The sequence below is a fragment of the Arvicanthis niloticus genome, chromosome 9 (genome assembly GCF_011762505.2).
Source record: "Arvicanthis niloticus isolate mArvNil1 chromosome 9, mArvNil1.pat.X, whole genome shotgun sequence".
Lineage (NCBI taxonomy): Eukaryota > Metazoa > Chordata > Mammalia > Rodentia > Muridae > Arvicanthis > Arvicanthis niloticus.
In genome coordinates this window covers 79,596,837-79,613,129 of record NC_047666.1, presented here as the reverse complement: position 1 = coordinate 79,613,129, position 16,293 = coordinate 79,596,837, and the positions used below count along the sequence as shown (strand labels likewise).

The following is a 16,293-nucleotide window of genomic DNA, read 5'->3' as shown; positions in this document are numbered from 1 at the left end:
GTCTGTCCTACTAAGCATAATCCCTCAACGGACTTCTATATTGTTGAAAGCAGTAGAATTTTCTTCTTTTAGACTTACACGTATGTAGCATGTTTTCTTACCATCAGCGGACATTGTATTATTTCTGTCTGCTTTGATGTTTGAAAATGCTTCAGTGGGTGTGGGAGCAGAGACATCTCTTACTATCTCTGAATTTTGGTTATTTTGTGCAGAAACTTTATGGGGATTTTAATGGGCCATGTAGCAGCTCTGGTTGTAATGTGTGAGTCACCTTCATACTGATTTCATACTAAATGTTCATGCTCTACTTTTCTGCTATTGAGTTGTAGGAAATCCTTGCATATTTGGAGGATTCATAGTTTATCAGATAGAAGGTTTGTGAGCGTTTTCTGTCGTTTTCCTCTCTGTTCATCATTTTCTTTACTGTGATGCTTATATGTTGAGGTATTCCCATTTTTGCTGGGTTTTTTTTTTTTAAATTGAATTTTGTTTCCACTTAAAATCCAAAAATTCATTGCCAAGATCAATATGAAGAATTTCTTCTCCTATGCTATCTTCAAGGGTTTTGAAGTTTCCATAAAGATCTGTTAGGTCTTGATGTCATTGTGAGATGGAGTTGGAGTGCCCAAGACTGTAACATTCGAATTCTACTCTTTCACAAGTGGACGCTCAGTTTGTGCATCGCCACCTGTTCCTTTCCCACTGTGTGGTCTTAAAACACTTATGGCGGATTAAGTGACTGACTACACATGAGGGTTTAGTTCTGGGCTCTCTGTTCCATTCTGTCATCACCCTATGAGTTGTTACCACAGTGATCACTGAGGCTCTGTAATGTGTTCTTCATAATACATTTTGTTATAGGATGCTGAGTAAGGCTACATTCAATTTGTAAATTGTGTTGGGAAGTGTGGACATTTAATAATGTCGGTTTTCCAAACACATAACCCTGGGGTATATTTCCATCTATCACTCTGACCCCTCGTATACATCTTAGCACTGTTCTGTAGTTTCTAGTGTGAAGAAACTACAGAAGAAACTTCCTTGGTTAAGTCTTATTTCTGTATTTTGATGTGCTAACAACAAACAAACCAAGAGGGAAATTTAGAAAACAATAGCATTTATAACAGCACCAAAAAGAACAAGATATGTATGGTCACGATAATTTTATTTAAAATGGTTGAATAACTGAATAGAAATATTCACTCAACCTGGTGTAATGGTCAGTAGCTGGAATGTTTTCTATCATACCTGGAAGTCAATGTGGGAAATTAGAGGGTCCTATGACAACACAAATCACTTTCATCCCAATGACCAATTTTCTTCATAATTGACCTTTTATTGTGTCAATTCAATGGTGAAGGTTAAAACTAATGCTGAATTTTTAACACGTTACTTCTTTTAATCTTTAGTCAGATGAGCAATTTTCCATTTACAAAATAATAAAACAAGGGTCTGCAGCAGGGCTCAGTCAGGAGAAGTATCAGAAATTTACAGCAAGTCAGAGACAGCTTAGGCCACATGAGATCTTCTATCAAAAAAAGTTAAAATAACAAGTCAAGACCTATATGTTTTACTTTTTCTTTTCTTTTTCAAAAAAAAAAAACAAGGATTGGTAAATTTACTTCACTGCTCGAAATCAAACAGGTCTAGGGATCAAAACATTAGACCTGTCTAAATGTGTAGGCATTGCACCTGGAATTGCATCTATTTTTTTTTTAAACTTAGGTTATTTGTTTTAGTGATTTTTTCCCATTTTTTTGTTTTGCTTTTAGTGTTTGAGGTAGCATCTCACTATGTGGTTCTTAGTATCCCAGAACATTCTATGTAGACCAGGCTGGACTTGCGTTTGCACCAATCTTCCCAGCTGTCTATGTTCCTAGTGCTAATAACTAGGATGTCCCCCAGCATGCTCCCCAGACTGAGTTTTAGTTTCATGTAGCTAAGTGAAGTCTTCCTATCTTCTGCTTTGTTTCTCTAGGCCAGTTAACTATGATTGTAGGCCAAGTGGGTTGTGGGAAATCATCTCTTCTCCTTGCCATCCTCGGTGAGATGCAGACCCTGGAAGGAAAAGTTTACTGGAACAAGTAAGTATGTCTGTTCTGCTTGCCTCTCCTGTTGTAGTAAACGCTCAGACCAAAAGTAGCTAGGAGAGTGAAGGCTTTGTTTGGCTTACATGTCCAAGTCTCTCACCATCTTTGAGGGAAGTCAGGGAGGAAATGAAGGAGGAACTTGTAGCAGAAACCACAGAGGAATTCTGCTTGCTGGTTCACCTAGCTCACGCTTAGCTAGCTCTCTTGTACAGCCCAGAGCTGCATGCTCAGGGCATGGGGCTGGATCTACCTCTATTAACTAACAATGAAGACAATCTTCCACAGACATACACATACATCAGTTTGATCTAGATAATCTCTTAATGGAGAGAATCCCTTCCTCGGGTGACTCTAGGTAAGTTGGCAGGTGGCACTATCTAGGACAGTGCTTTAAATTGGTTTCTTCACACACCTAAAAATCTTCCAAGAGAAGACTACTACAATAATTCTCCATGTCATGAACCAAGAACCTTTGAAATATGTAAAGACATAAAAGCATAAGTCACAGATATATCAAAACCCAATAGAAACCTCAAATGTCATAAAATTATAAAATAATTCACTGTGACAGTTTATGATCGTATAAACTAGTGCATGCTAAGATGAAAGCTGGGGGTGGTGAAGACACAGTTTTAAATGTAGATAGGGAGTACTCGAAAGTCATTCGAGTTATGGGAAATTCACACTATTTATAAAGCTTAAATGTAAACAGATCAACAAGGGTTCAGTGTTTGGGGAACCAATATCAGACAATCTTCTCAAGTCTTTTTTTTGTTTTGTTTTGTTTTTTTGTTTTTCGAGACAGGGTTTCTCTGTGTAGTCCTGGCTGTCCTGGAACTCACTCTGTAGACCAGGCTGGCCTCGAACTCAGAAATCCACCTGCCTCTGCCTCCCGAGTGCTGGGATGAAAGGCGTGCGCTACCACTGCCCAGCTCTAAAGTCTTTTTAAGGGGCTGAAAAGCAACAATTCCTCTCCACATTGAATGCAAACCACCCACTAGAGGTATTAAGAAATGCAAAGGTAGGGCAGCCTAATGTGCTGCTTAAAAGACATGAAGAGGAAGGTACCTAGCCTGGTGCTCTTCAAGTGCTGAGGCACTAAAAGAAGGGTTCGTAAGGAGCAAACACCTCAGCTGACACTGAGAGAGGTCACTAAGTCAGAGAAGGGAGGCAGGGCGTCCTCAGAACACATTGTGCAATGAAGTGATATGGGGTTATACTAGTACAGAACTGACTACTGAAGGCAACTAGATTTACTTAGTTAAGTTAAGATTTATTTAGTTAAGATCTACCTCGTTAAGTCCTCCTAGGCAGAATATGAAGGAATGGTTGTAACTTTAGCCAAGTAAATAAATAAACAAACAAACAAACAAACAAATAAATAAGACTGCTGTCTAGGAGTTCATGTCTAGATGTGATTCTTCCCCAGTGAACACAGCTATGGCAGGAGACACGCTCAGAAACTGTGCTACTGTTTTTCTGGTTGCTAGAGGCCAGAGGATTTGTTTATTTATTTATTTATTTATTTGACGAAAGTTACAACCATTGCTTCATATTCTGCCTAGGAGGACTTAACTAGGTAGGCCAAACTAAGTAAATCTAGTCTGGACTTCAGTCTACTAAGCAACCTGAGATGCATCATGAAGCCCCACAAACAAGAGTCCTCCTGCTGCATGGGTCAGTGGTGCCAAAGTTGAGCAAGGGCCCAGTTTTGAATATGTTCCATGTAGTGCAGCCAGCTGTTCATGTACCCAGGTTTTTCTGGGGGAAATGTTGTTTCTGGGCCCTTTAGAATACACTGGGCTTGAAATACGCATCTTGAGAAGAAAAGGTTTGGCTGTCAAATTTGACCTAGCACTCTTGCTTGCAGTAGTTATCTCTGGCAAGAGAAGGAAGCTGAGAAATGTTTAGTATCTGTTTTGTCTGCCTTGGATAAATCACAAGGCAGTAGCCGTGTTTTCTGGTGCTCAGAGGAAAGCTCAGGATATAACCACCCCTCAGTTTGGTGTTGATCACTTCAGTTAGATACTAAGCCGTGTTTGTCCTCCAACTTTCATTCTTTGTTCTGGATTGAGAAGCATATCCTACTGGACTAAGTCACGTGATGTGACGGTGCCATCAGAATCTAATTTCTTGGCTCTCTTTTAATATTGAGTTATAAAAAACGGGAAGGATGTGAGGTGGTGGAGGAACCCTGAGGTCTCCTCCTCACACCTCCACAGAGCGCTGATCTTCTCTGGGCCTGCGCTCTGGTTGGTCTGACTCTGGGCATCAGCATTCATGATTATTATAATTTATCTAATAAATTAACCACATGACACTGTGGAAATACATTCTGTTGTTTCAAAGCATATAGACCATATATATATGCTCCATATATGCTTCATATATGCTTCATCTTATTCCTTAAAAAGAATGTATATTGATGGAAAACGGTGATAAAGAAGTCAAGAATGAAGTTAGAGTTTAGACAGTCACCCTTGGATAGAGTTTTGCACTGTTTAGACCATGGCATGCATATGTCCACACACAAATACGTAAGGTATATAAATTACAGCATGGCATCCTTAAAGGCATTGGGCATCCTTTAGGCATTATCTCACTCTGTCTCCTGGTCACTTGATACTAAACTAATATTTTCCATATTCAGATGACCTCCTGGTTTAGTTTCTAGTAGAACTTGCACTCTGGCCCTCCTCTTAAGAATGTAGTAAGGCAAAGTAGCACATGTCAGTGATCCCATGTCCCAGGATGCTGAGGAAGAAGGAGCATGACCTTGTGGCTAGCCTGGTCTATATAATGAGACCTTATCTAAGAATCCAATCAAGCAACCAAGCTCCAACCATAGATTTCCTTTCCTTAGTCAATCTGTTCTGTGGTATTCTTCAAGCCTCTGCTTTCTCTCTCCTCTACTTCTGTACTTACAGAAGCACCCATCTCAGCATGCGTCTTCCCAACGCTTCAGTTTCTACTCTCTGCTCCTGGTCTTTTGTCCTCTTGTAAACAAATGAGGGTTGTTGGAATCATTTACTGATTTTTTTTTAAGTAATAAGGGAATGGAAACTGGAACTTGGTTATCTAACACATTTGTCAAGGCAGGAAATCACTCCAAAGTCCTTATTTGCTTCCTGGATCTCCCTTGGGCTTTAAATTCTGCTTCATGGCCAAGGTCATTTGGAAATTCCCTAGGCACCTCAAACTGACGGCATTTGATGCTAAAACCTCTGATCCCCCTCCCCCAATCACAGGCACTTCCCTCCTGTGCCTCTTGCTCCCCCTCCTCCATCTGTCCTTCTACCACATGGTTCTCGGGCTTGAACACAGGTCTGTTGGGCTTGGCTACCAGGACTTTACCCAACGAGTTATCTTCCCAGCTCCAACAAAAACTCGGATTGCTATTGAACATATTGGAAATTTACTCAATCATTATTTGGATAAGTTGATGGTTTCCAAGGTCTCCGTGTGGGATGACACAATCAGTTGTGTGATGAACATTTCCATGAGGATGAATACACACAAGTCCATTGACTTCCAACACATCTGCTTTTTCTTCCACAGATGACTTAAGTAATGTTACTACTAAAACATTAAGGTCAGATGTCTTGGTATCTAAAACTTGGAAATGAAGTATTTTTGTACTTGCTATTTATGAGTTTCTTAAATCAGGGGCTAATTACTGAGGGACTTTTTAGTTTGATATGTAGTATTTAGTGGTATTATGGCTCTTTGATTCCATTAAACATGCTAACATGTCATTAGCAATGTGTAATAGTCAAATCTACCCTTAACAGTTCTAAGACAAATTTATCACTAGAGGATGTAATTGCATACATTTTCTCACACAAAAAAAGCATAGGACACTGCCTGAAGTAAAATAGTAGTTACTTTTTATTAGATCAACTGTGTAAAGCTATTGAATATAGAACTTTCAAAATAATTTAATTCAGGCGGGTCTAAATACAAATACAAAATACAAAATTCAAATACAAAATATTGATCTTCAATGCTTTACTTCCCATCATAATAGGGGTATAACTACATGTAATTAGTCCAGTCCCATTGTGGCATGAATCTCACCAGTCCATCGTTGTGTCTAGATGTTGTCCTTTGAGCCTGCTGCATGTCTAGCTTTCTTATCTGATCCTCAGAGTGAGACACCTGGGCTTTGAATGCCTTCCACGTTTATGTTCTCAGTGTATTTTTTTCTGACACTTTCTCAGAGTAGTGAATGAGAAATTTAAATAGATTAAAATTAACATGTAATGATAGTGAGGAGTAGGAAGTACAGAACTGCAGGCAACTGTGTTTTAGAAAAATGATTCAAGTTTCCAGAGCTAATGGAGCAGAATGGGACATAGGGTACAAGCTGTAACATGAGGCAGAAACTTATGTGGGTGACAGCCAGGCTTGCTATCATCCGGATGATAGTGGTGATATATTATTAGTGATAGCATATTTCCTGCTCAAGGAAGAGAGAAAAGAAAATTATTTATGTGGTTTTTCTTTGAAATAAACTGAGAGAGTATTTCTGGTGCTTGTTTATTGCTTAAACAATTTGCACACACGTCCACTCGTGGCTACCTTTCATCATTAATGAACGTTGTTTGCCGTACTTACAGTGTAAATGAATCTGAGCCTTCTTTTGAAGCAACCCGAAGGTATTATTTCTATTTTCACCCAAGTTTAATAAGAATAACTTCCCCCTCAGTCTTTAATCTCTCGCTCCAGTTTACCTCTTCATTGTGATGGTGTACAGTCATTTTTAACATGCCTACAATATTTTCAACAGCAGTGGTTCACAAAAGGAATTGTTTGGCCAGCTTATGCCTGTAATCCTAGTACTATAAAGCCCGAGGCAGGGGAATAGGCTTGCTTTCTGAGCCATTCTGCATTCCACACTGAGCTCCAGATGAGTCCAGGCTGCAGTGACAGTCTGTCTCAACACAAAAGAAAAAAAAATTTAATTTGGCAAACAAATTGTGTCAATTGTTTCTGTTTTCATGGATTTTGTGCCTTTTGATTTTGGCTGAAAAGCAAACTGTCTTTAGTAGTTTGAGGGCTCATTAAATAAAAATGCAAATAATCAATCCGTGCATTGATTGTGCCTCCAACGATATTTGAGTATAGTCTTGAGATGGAGAGCCCAGTGCTTTAGCTACTCAAAACAAAACAAAACAAACAAAAAACAAACAAACAAACAAAAAAACCAAAGCCAAACCAAACTCAAACCCAAATCTCAATGAAGTTCTGGGTTTGATCCCCAGCATCAAAAGATAATCCCCAGAGTAAGGGGAAGGGCAGGCAGACATGCCAGACTTGGGGACCACTGCTTTTCTGCATCTGTAGTTATGTAATAGATGACTGTCATACTAGACCCTAATGTCCTCTAAAGCCCCAAGATGCCCTGCTTCCCAATGACCATTTGGCTTTTCTCAATTCTTGCCTTTAACCTTACTTTTCTGTTAACTGCAATCCCTTTGTCATAACTGACACATCATGAACTAACTGTGGAAATCTGACTTTGAAGCTCATCCATTCCCTTCCCCAGCCTGGTCCCATCATCTTCTGGTTCTTCAGCTCCCACATGTTCAGAAATGGCTGCCAGTTAAATTTTAATGTACAAGTATTCATAAAATCTATAAGCTAAAGAAATAAAAGAGAGAGAAGAAATTTATCAGTTTAGTTTTATTTTGTGTCTTCCTTTTAAAGACGTTTATTAGTTCTTAGAAAATTTTTTACAACATATTGGGAACATGTTCGCCGGTCTCCCAACTTTTCTCTTTAAAAATATTTATATGTTAGGAATATGGAACTTAAATGTTATTTTAACATTGAAACAGACTCCTCTAGAAATCATTCTTCAATTTGAAATATGTATATGCTACCTATGGCTTTAAAATATATTTATGTGACTGAGCCGCAAACGAATGCTCTGATTCTAGTTTCAATTCATGTTTCTTAAAGGTCACCATTAAAAAAATCCGCTATTACATAAAGGGAGTTTAATACAAACCAAAACATCTGTGGCTGCTAAAGAGAGTGAATTATTAATAACCCTTAATCTTAATTTAGACAAGAAATTTTCTCTTAACGATTTATAGCATTAAACACTTCAGCACAGGAGAATCAAATTTTACTTGTCATATGACATTTTAATTAGATCCAGATCCCTGTAATTGAGGTGGCTTATGTAGTGATCACGTTCTAAGGATGGCAGCCTCTTCCTTCTCCTCTGGATGTCTACTCTGGCTCTTCTCTCTCCGTTAGTTCCCATTCCGTTAGTTACACAGAAATGCTCATCTCAGCACTTTGTGTAACCTGGGTGTGTCCTCTTCACAGCAGAAGCAGGTACTCTGTGGCTTACGCTGCCCAGAAGCCTTGGCTCCTAAATGCTACAGTCGAGGAAAATATCACTTTTGGAAGTCCTTTCAACAGACAAAGGTAACTTTGCATGTACAGTTTTTTACAACCGAAACAACCACTTGGGAGCCATGAGTTTGGACCAATGCACTTATTGAGAAGTGATGCCCCTAAACTAAATGGGGGAAGGAGAGGGTCAGAAGGGGGAAGGAAGGGAAGGGAGGCAAGGGAAGGGAACAGAGGGAGGAAGGGAAAAGAAAGAGGACACAGAGGAGGGGAGGGGGCAGAGAGCAAGGGAAGAGTGTGATTATGGTCAGAGTATATAACACACTTGGGGGAACATCTGTATTCTAAAAGACACCGAATCTCATTTCTCCCAAAGGTACAAGGCTGTCACCGATGCCTGCTCTCTGCAGCCAGACATTGATTTGTTACCATTTGGAGACCAAACTGAAATCGGAGAGAGGGTGAGTTGAGTATGGTTGAACTGAGCAATGCATACAAATTGAGAAAAGTTTTCTGCTTGTCTTTAATCCTCAGAAGAACATAATGATGTCTGGGGGCTTAGGAATTCCGTGTTGACCCAGCGGCAAGTGCCAAAATGTAAGGACAGGCATCCTTTGACATCACTGTCTCTTATGTACGAGATACTACTGTGTGTGTCACACTGTGCTTAGCCACTCAGGGCTTGTGGTGGTGGGAGGGGGTTGAGAAGAGTGAACCACTACTACTGACTTTGGTCAAGCATATTTTTACCTACTGGTCTTGTTGAATTACTTTGGAAACTCAGATTGCTTCTGACAAATTCTTTCAGTCTCATCAAGGTCTCCTTATTTTGTTAATGTATAGTTTATCCTTACACACCCCTATTTTATGCTGACATCATGCTATAGCTATCCTAAACAGCTGAAAGCATTTGGACATGCCATCTTTACCACAGTAATGACTAACAAAAATTGTAACCCTTACACATCCAAAGCTGTGCTAGGTGGGAGGCTAATGCGTGTTACCCACTGTGATAACAAATTTGTGTCGAAAGTAATTTTGTTCTTTGCCCAGCACAGCTGAGGATTTGATGGCTGAAGAACAGAGAATATTTCCCAAACTCAGTTTCAGCTGTCTGTGATCAGTCTTCTTATCAACCACTTTCTGATGCAGCATCTTGGCTTATTCCAGGCATTCCTTGAGTCTCTGAGGCTTAGCTTCCACATGTGTAAAATGAGAGCAATCCTGGTCTATTGAGAAATAGAGCACAGAAAGCTGTAAAACCACACACACAGGCTTGGTACATGCTAGGTGCTAAGTTAGTGTCAATTATTAATTATCATTCATATTTGATCATGAAGGAATATTATCATGACATGTATTTGGCATAGCGTATAACATCATATTGCACAGGTATGTGTTGAGAGCTGGAGAGATGGCTCAGCCAATAAGAACATTCGCTGCTCTTACAGAAGAGCCAAGTTCAGTCTGACCACCCACTTAACGTAGCTTACAGCCTCCTGTAACTCCAACTCCAAGGCATCGGACTCCCTCTTCTGAGCACAGGCGTCTTACACTCGAGTGCATATATGCACACACTGGAACACACGTGCGCACAGAATTAAAAATAAGTTTAAATCTATGAAAAGAGGTATAGGCCAAAGAACAGACAATGCAAAAGTAAAAAAGAAAACAAACAGACAAACTTGAAATTGCTTGCCTTTGGCACTCGTCGAGAGTGTTGGTGACTAGTACTCTTGTATGGTAAAGCTCTCAGCCAGTGTGAAAGGAGGAGTCATGTGAATGGTCAAGAATTATTGACATACACCCAGCATTGAGAGAGTCGCCAGTGTTGCATAAAAAAATTAGAGATGCTTATATTTTAAAGGTAATCTTTACCACCAGGTCCCTTCTTAGTGATGAAAATGGGTGTTTCTGCTGTTTCCTTTCCAGGGAATCAACCTGAGTGGGGGTCAGAGGCAGAGAATCTGTGTGGCACGGGCACTCTACCAAAACACCAACATTGTCTTCTTGGTAAGAATATGAACTTTAACTTTATTTATAATTTGGTTTTTTCCACCTCTGGACAAATGGGTCTTTACAATGCCAAGTTAGATGACTGAAGAAAAGCTGGCTTAATTTGTGAAATTACAGAGTGCAGAGTGAGTAAATGCTCACAGACTGAGTTGGTGGATCCAGGTTGGTGTCAGGAAATTACAATAAAACTGATATGGGAAAACTCAGCCTACAATGGGCATCACCATCCCCTATGTGTTGGGGGCCGACTTTTGGCAGAAAGCGGCTATCAGCTTTGCAGCCATCTTGAGCCATATACCCTGACATGAGACTTGTATTACAATAGCCTACAACAGCTGAGCACACTCTGATAGCATCTTGCTTTAGATACCCAGGACTTTCCTTGGGGGTGTGAGATTAAAGGTGTGTGACTTAAAGGTGTGACTTAGAGATCAGATTTAGAGACAAGACCTAAGGGCATGACTTAAATGCGTGACCAAAAGGCATGGCTTAGAAGTGAGACATATGAAAGGCTAGAGGCAGACAGAGAAAGAAACAGATTGCTTGACATTAGGTAGAAGACACTTGGCTCTAGGGAGAACAATTTGGAGTATCAGAGAATCAGACACTAGGAGTAGGAGTAGACATTAGACACTCGGAAGAGAACAACAGGAGTACAACTGGGAACTAGGAGGAGTACAACTAGGAACTAGGAACTCAAGACTTGGGACTTGGACTAGGAAGAGAGACTGAAGAATAAAGGGGATTGAAACACACTCTGTCTGGTCTCCATTCTTCGAGTCCATCCTCACTCTCTCTCTTGCTGAGCTCCGACCCTAGGACCTGAGTGGCAGCTTGGGCGGGGATACAGTGGCGGCCCCAAATGTGGGGCAGCCCAGGCCTCAACATTTTTGGTGCCCAAACGTGGGACTAGTGTGGTTCTCAACACCTATGTTAATCTTAGCAGGATTAACCTGAAACAATTCCAATATAGCTCTATTCTGCTTCTATCTCAAGTGCATTCAAATTCAGCAGGAAACTCTAAAATCAACTTGTAATTTGAAGTTTCAACAGAACACAGGGGAGTGAATATTTAAAGCCTCTATGAGCATATTTGCAAATAATAATTAATAATGTCACAGAGAGGAACATGTTTATATTCTCTGCTGGACTCTAAAATTCTCATTCTTTATACATGCTGCTATTTTGCCACTGTGATGCTCTGAGCAGTATCTTTTTAAATTTGACTACATTTATTTATTCATTTTGTGTGGGAAGGGGAGGCAGGGCTTGCTTGCCATGGTGAACTATGTGTGTGTGTGGGGGGGGGTGTCAGAGAACAAATTAACAAGTTGGTTCTCCCAACATTTTGGTCCCAAGGATCCAACTCAGGTTGTCAAGCTTGGTGGCAATCAACTTTAGCCTCCAAAACCATGTACCAACCACCTCCTGGAGATTTACCTGGGTTCCCTGACCAGGAGAATCATGGAGGGGGTGTGGATGGTGATAGATAATTGGGCAGGATTTTCTCCTTTGCAGTTCATGGCAAAGTGGTAAGGGTTGGGGAATAGATTGTTGGTGGGCACAGGGCCACTTAAACAGATATTCCATTCCATGGTGTGCGGCCCAGGCTGAAGATCAGAGTTAGCCTCAATGATTCCTAAAATGGTAGCAATCTTTGCTCAACATGAGTAGAACCCATGTCTTGAAGAGGCTTCATGTGGTTTTCGTGTATTCACGAACTTTGCGGATGGCATTGGTTGTGATTTTTATCTGGTTCATAGTCTACACGAGGCAGGAGCCAAAACAGCAGCACATACAAAGAATGGGAATTTTAGAGTCCAGCAGAGAATGCAAATGTGTCCCTCTCCTGTGACATTGTTAATTTTTACTTATAAATATGTTCATAGAGCCTTTAAACATTCACTCCCCTGCATTTCTTGAAACTTCAAAATACAAGTTGATTTTAGAGTTTCCTGCTGAATTTGAATGCATTTGAGATAGAGCAGAATAGAGATATACTGGAATTGTTTCAGGTTAATCCTGCTAAGATTAACATAGGGAATGGTGATGCCCATTGTAGACTGAGTCCTCTCATACAAGTTAATATTGCCAAGACAATTCCTGTAGAATGGCCCATAGGCCCATCTGATCTAGACAACTTCCACCCCTGAAATTCTCTTACCAGGTGACTATTATTACATTGTGTCAAGTTGACAGTTAAACCAAACATGTAGGGTAACTTACTTTCTAGATACTATACATCATTCCAAACTAAAATTGAACAACAGATAGCAGCAGCAGAATGTTATTGGTGTATTTTAGAAATTCATCAAAAATGGTAATAGCTTATCATTTCATGGTTTAAAAATTCACAAAGGGCTCTTAACATGATGCTACAGGATTTGATTTTTATGACCTGATGTAAGGGTATAAGCCCTTATCTTCCCCCTACCCTCCCTCCCTCTCTTCTGCCCTCACTCCTATTCTCCCTTGCTCCCTTCTTCCCTTCCTCTCTTCCTTCACATCTATCACTAATGCCCAGAGTTCTAGTTCTTGTGCTGGGTGGAGAAGCAAGGAAGAAAAGTTCATCACCTTACCTTCAAGCATCTCATTTGTATGCAGTTTTACAATCACAGGAATGTTTTTTATTTTTCTCTAAATAAACTTTTTCATACTAACCTTAACATCACATTAAAACAAATAATCACACATAAATTCATTGACTATACAAGATAGTCAATCAACTTATCAAGACTGGATAGATCAGACACAGACACTCATCCTTGTAATTCTAGGACTTGGGAAACCAAAGAGAAGGGTCGGTAGGAGTTTGGTACATCATAGACACGAGTGGGACTTTCACAAAACAAACAACAAATGAAACACCAAAAATGATATGTAGATGTATATGGAAGTAATATACAAATATATTCTTTTCCTTGAGGAGTTGGGGATTGAATAGAGAGCAAATGCATATCACACTCAGCCATATCCCTAGCTAATAAATAATATATTCTTGAAAATGAAAAATAGACAATTCATTTAATTTACCATTTCACAATTTTTTTTTGCTTTCTTTGGAGAAAGTACCTACTCAGCATGTTACTAAACAAATTGAATCATGAAGCATGCTTTTCAATCTATTAAATGTCAATTGTGATTAAATCAGGTTGTATAAAAGGTTGCATGTGATTCTAACATTAAGTTGCCCCAGTACCAAGCCAGGGCAAGTATGTGGTAGTAGTCATTGTCAATTCCTTTCACACCATGGAATATCTGAGCACAAAATGGTATACATGCTAGTTCATTTAATACACACCCTAAATACTTAATTTTTAATTACTGCTATTACTGACTTTTGTTGATGAGAACGCCATGTTTTTGGAGGAAGGATTATTCCAAGGTCATATAAAAATTACTAAAATAGGAATATAGATCTGGGGGCTTGATTTTGTAGTTCATCTATTTCCTAGTCCTGGGATTGAACCCATGGCTTTGTGCATGATGGGCAAGTGCTCTAACACTGAGCTAAAGCCTCAATGTTTTTATTTTATTTTGATCAAACTATTACTAAGTTACTCAAGTTAGCTTTGCACTTATTCTATGGACCAAACAAGCTTTGGATTTCTTGTTAAATAGTTGGGATGGCTTGCCTGAACTCCTGTCTGACAAGAGCTGAAAGTTTGAATCATTGTGATCTCCTGTGAGTCCTGGGAGACATGACGCTGTCACTGACACCTTAGAGAGACACAGTGGCAGCCTACCACTGCCATACTTATAAGACAGTAACAGTAAAACAGCACTTTAATGTGATTGAAGGAAACACTATATTATTTTATTGGATCTTCGCATCAGTCTGATAAATTTCTGACCGGTCTGTTTAGCATCCCCCTCATTTTACAAATGAAGCAACAGTTTAGACATTGCCCAGAAGAGGGAGAGATGGTTATAAATGCATCTCAGCTCTCTCATTAACACCACTCTGCTTACTGTCTTCTGGCATTACAGTTCAGAACTCTGTGGAAAATTGACCTGACTTATTATAAAATCTTGTTTCTGACTTGTATCTTTTTGTTTATAAAAAAAAAAAACTTCCTGTACAAATGACTAGGGATATTTGATCTGTATAACAACAACAACAACAACAACAACAACAACAACAACAACAACATGCCTCAGGTCTTTTAGTGTCCAGAAGCAGAATTAGTGTTAAAAGCAGCCAATTTATCCTCTCTAATAGTTATCTGAATTCTCCAAGCCAGGGATTGGTTAGTAAATCCTGTAATTAAACTCTTGCTGCATTGGTGCTGGGACAAGAAGGTGACCCTGCTAGTGGTGTTCTGAAAGACAGTTTAAGTCCTTCTCCTACTCCAGCATGGGGACTGTGTATCTTGGGATGATTTATATCACTCACACATACTTTCAATTTAAAGTAATCTGTCATCTGGAAAAGCAGCCAGGACTCTTAACCCCTGAGCCATCTCTCCACATCCATCTATGACATTTTTTAAAAGCAAATTATTGGGCAGTAAAAAGACAGATTAATCTCTTAGATGTCCTGTTTCATAGAATGACTTAGAACTAGCTGGTGATCGTAAAAATGACCCAAAGGTTCAGAAAGATTTTTGAAATATTTCAATACTAAAAAATTTGGAGGGAAAATTCTAACAGTAATCAATTTCATTTTACTACTTTCTAAAATACATTCATAAACTCAGATAGCATACATTTATGTCTATATTTGTTAGATATTTGTATACACACATATCCATACACAATGACAATTGCTAAATATTCTGTTATCCAGAATATCTATGTACTTAAATGGTTTCAATAAGCTACTGCATTCTTATCTGTACTACTAAATGTATTTATATAAAAGCCATTTAAGGACATTTATTAATTTGCCCATTTATCTGAAACTATGATATCTTTACAAAGTAACTGTACAATTACTTTATTAATATTTTTCATAAGTTTTCTCTTAAATACTTTAATAAAAACATTACTATTGTTTCTCTTTATTGAGCAGAGAGTAACTGAATGCTGAATAAATATCAAGCTAATTATATTAGCTGTGATGGCAATGCACATAAACTGACTCCAACTTCTGAACATAATTGCTTTATTTCACTGTCTACATCTTATCTGTGTAGAGAATGAGACTGTGCAGAATTCTCTCAGAGTTATCATTTCTGCTTGTGTGAGTGTGGACCATAGTGTGTAGACTTGATGAAATGAGAATCCAGCCACTTCTTCCTCAGGCACATATGTAGACACACCTGTTTGCATACTAAAGAAACAGGAGAATAACATAGAAATCAACACAGCAAAGCAGACGTGTTCTGGGCACCCTTGGTTCTTCATGACAGCTTGGGTTTCATTTTTCCATTTTTCAGTTGGTTCTCCCTCATCTCCCTTCCAATCCCTCCCCACTGCAGGATGACCCGTTCTCTGCCCTGGACATCCACCTGAGCGATCACTTGATGCAGGAAGGAATCCTGAAGTTTCTCCAGGATGACAAGAGGACGGTTGTTCTTGTGACTCACAAACTGCAGTACCTGACGCACGCTGACTGGGTGAGATTTCCTGTGTCTGTTGTCACAGTGGTTTCTTACAGACAAGAAGTATGAGATACTTCCCGAGATAAGGTTCAATTGTTTGTCTACTTCCACATTTTGCTATGTCTCTGCCCCTGTGCTCTTTCCTCAGATCATAGCTATGAAGGATGGCAGTGTGTTAAGGGAAGGGACTTTGAAAGACATTCAGACCAAAGACGTGGAGCTCTATGAACACTGGAAAACCCTCATGAATAGACAAGATCAAGAACTAGAAAAGG

At 39.4% G+C, this 16,293-nt stretch overlaps 1 protein-coding gene across 5 annotated transcripts in view; it reads left to right on the top strand.

Moving 5' to 3' along the window:
- Nucleotides 1–16,293, top strand: part of Abcc9 (ATP binding cassette subfamily C member 9) — a 121,969-nt gene that overhangs the window by 48,703 nt on the left and 56,973 nt on the right. For 3 of the 5 annotated variants that reach the window (XM_034511951.2, XM_076940796.1, XM_076940793.1), the window contains 7 exons: nucleotides 1,979–2,084; nucleotides 6,710–6,748; nucleotides 8,430–8,531; nucleotides 8,833–8,917; nucleotides 10,389–10,469; nucleotides 15,896–16,033; nucleotides 16,167–16,292. In XM_034511951.2, coding sequence (XP_034367842.1) covers nucleotides 1,979–2,084; nucleotides 6,710–6,748; nucleotides 8,430–8,531; nucleotides 8,833–8,917; nucleotides 10,389–10,469; nucleotides 15,896–16,033; nucleotides 16,167–16,292 — 677 coding nt within the window. The remainder of the gene's footprint in view (nucleotides 1–1,978; nucleotides 2,085–6,709; nucleotides 6,749–8,429; nucleotides 8,532–8,832; nucleotides 8,918–10,388; nucleotides 10,470–15,895; nucleotides 16,034–16,166; nucleotide 16,293) is intronic. The other 2 variants (XM_076940794.1, XM_076940795.1) reach the window with 1 other exon arrangement.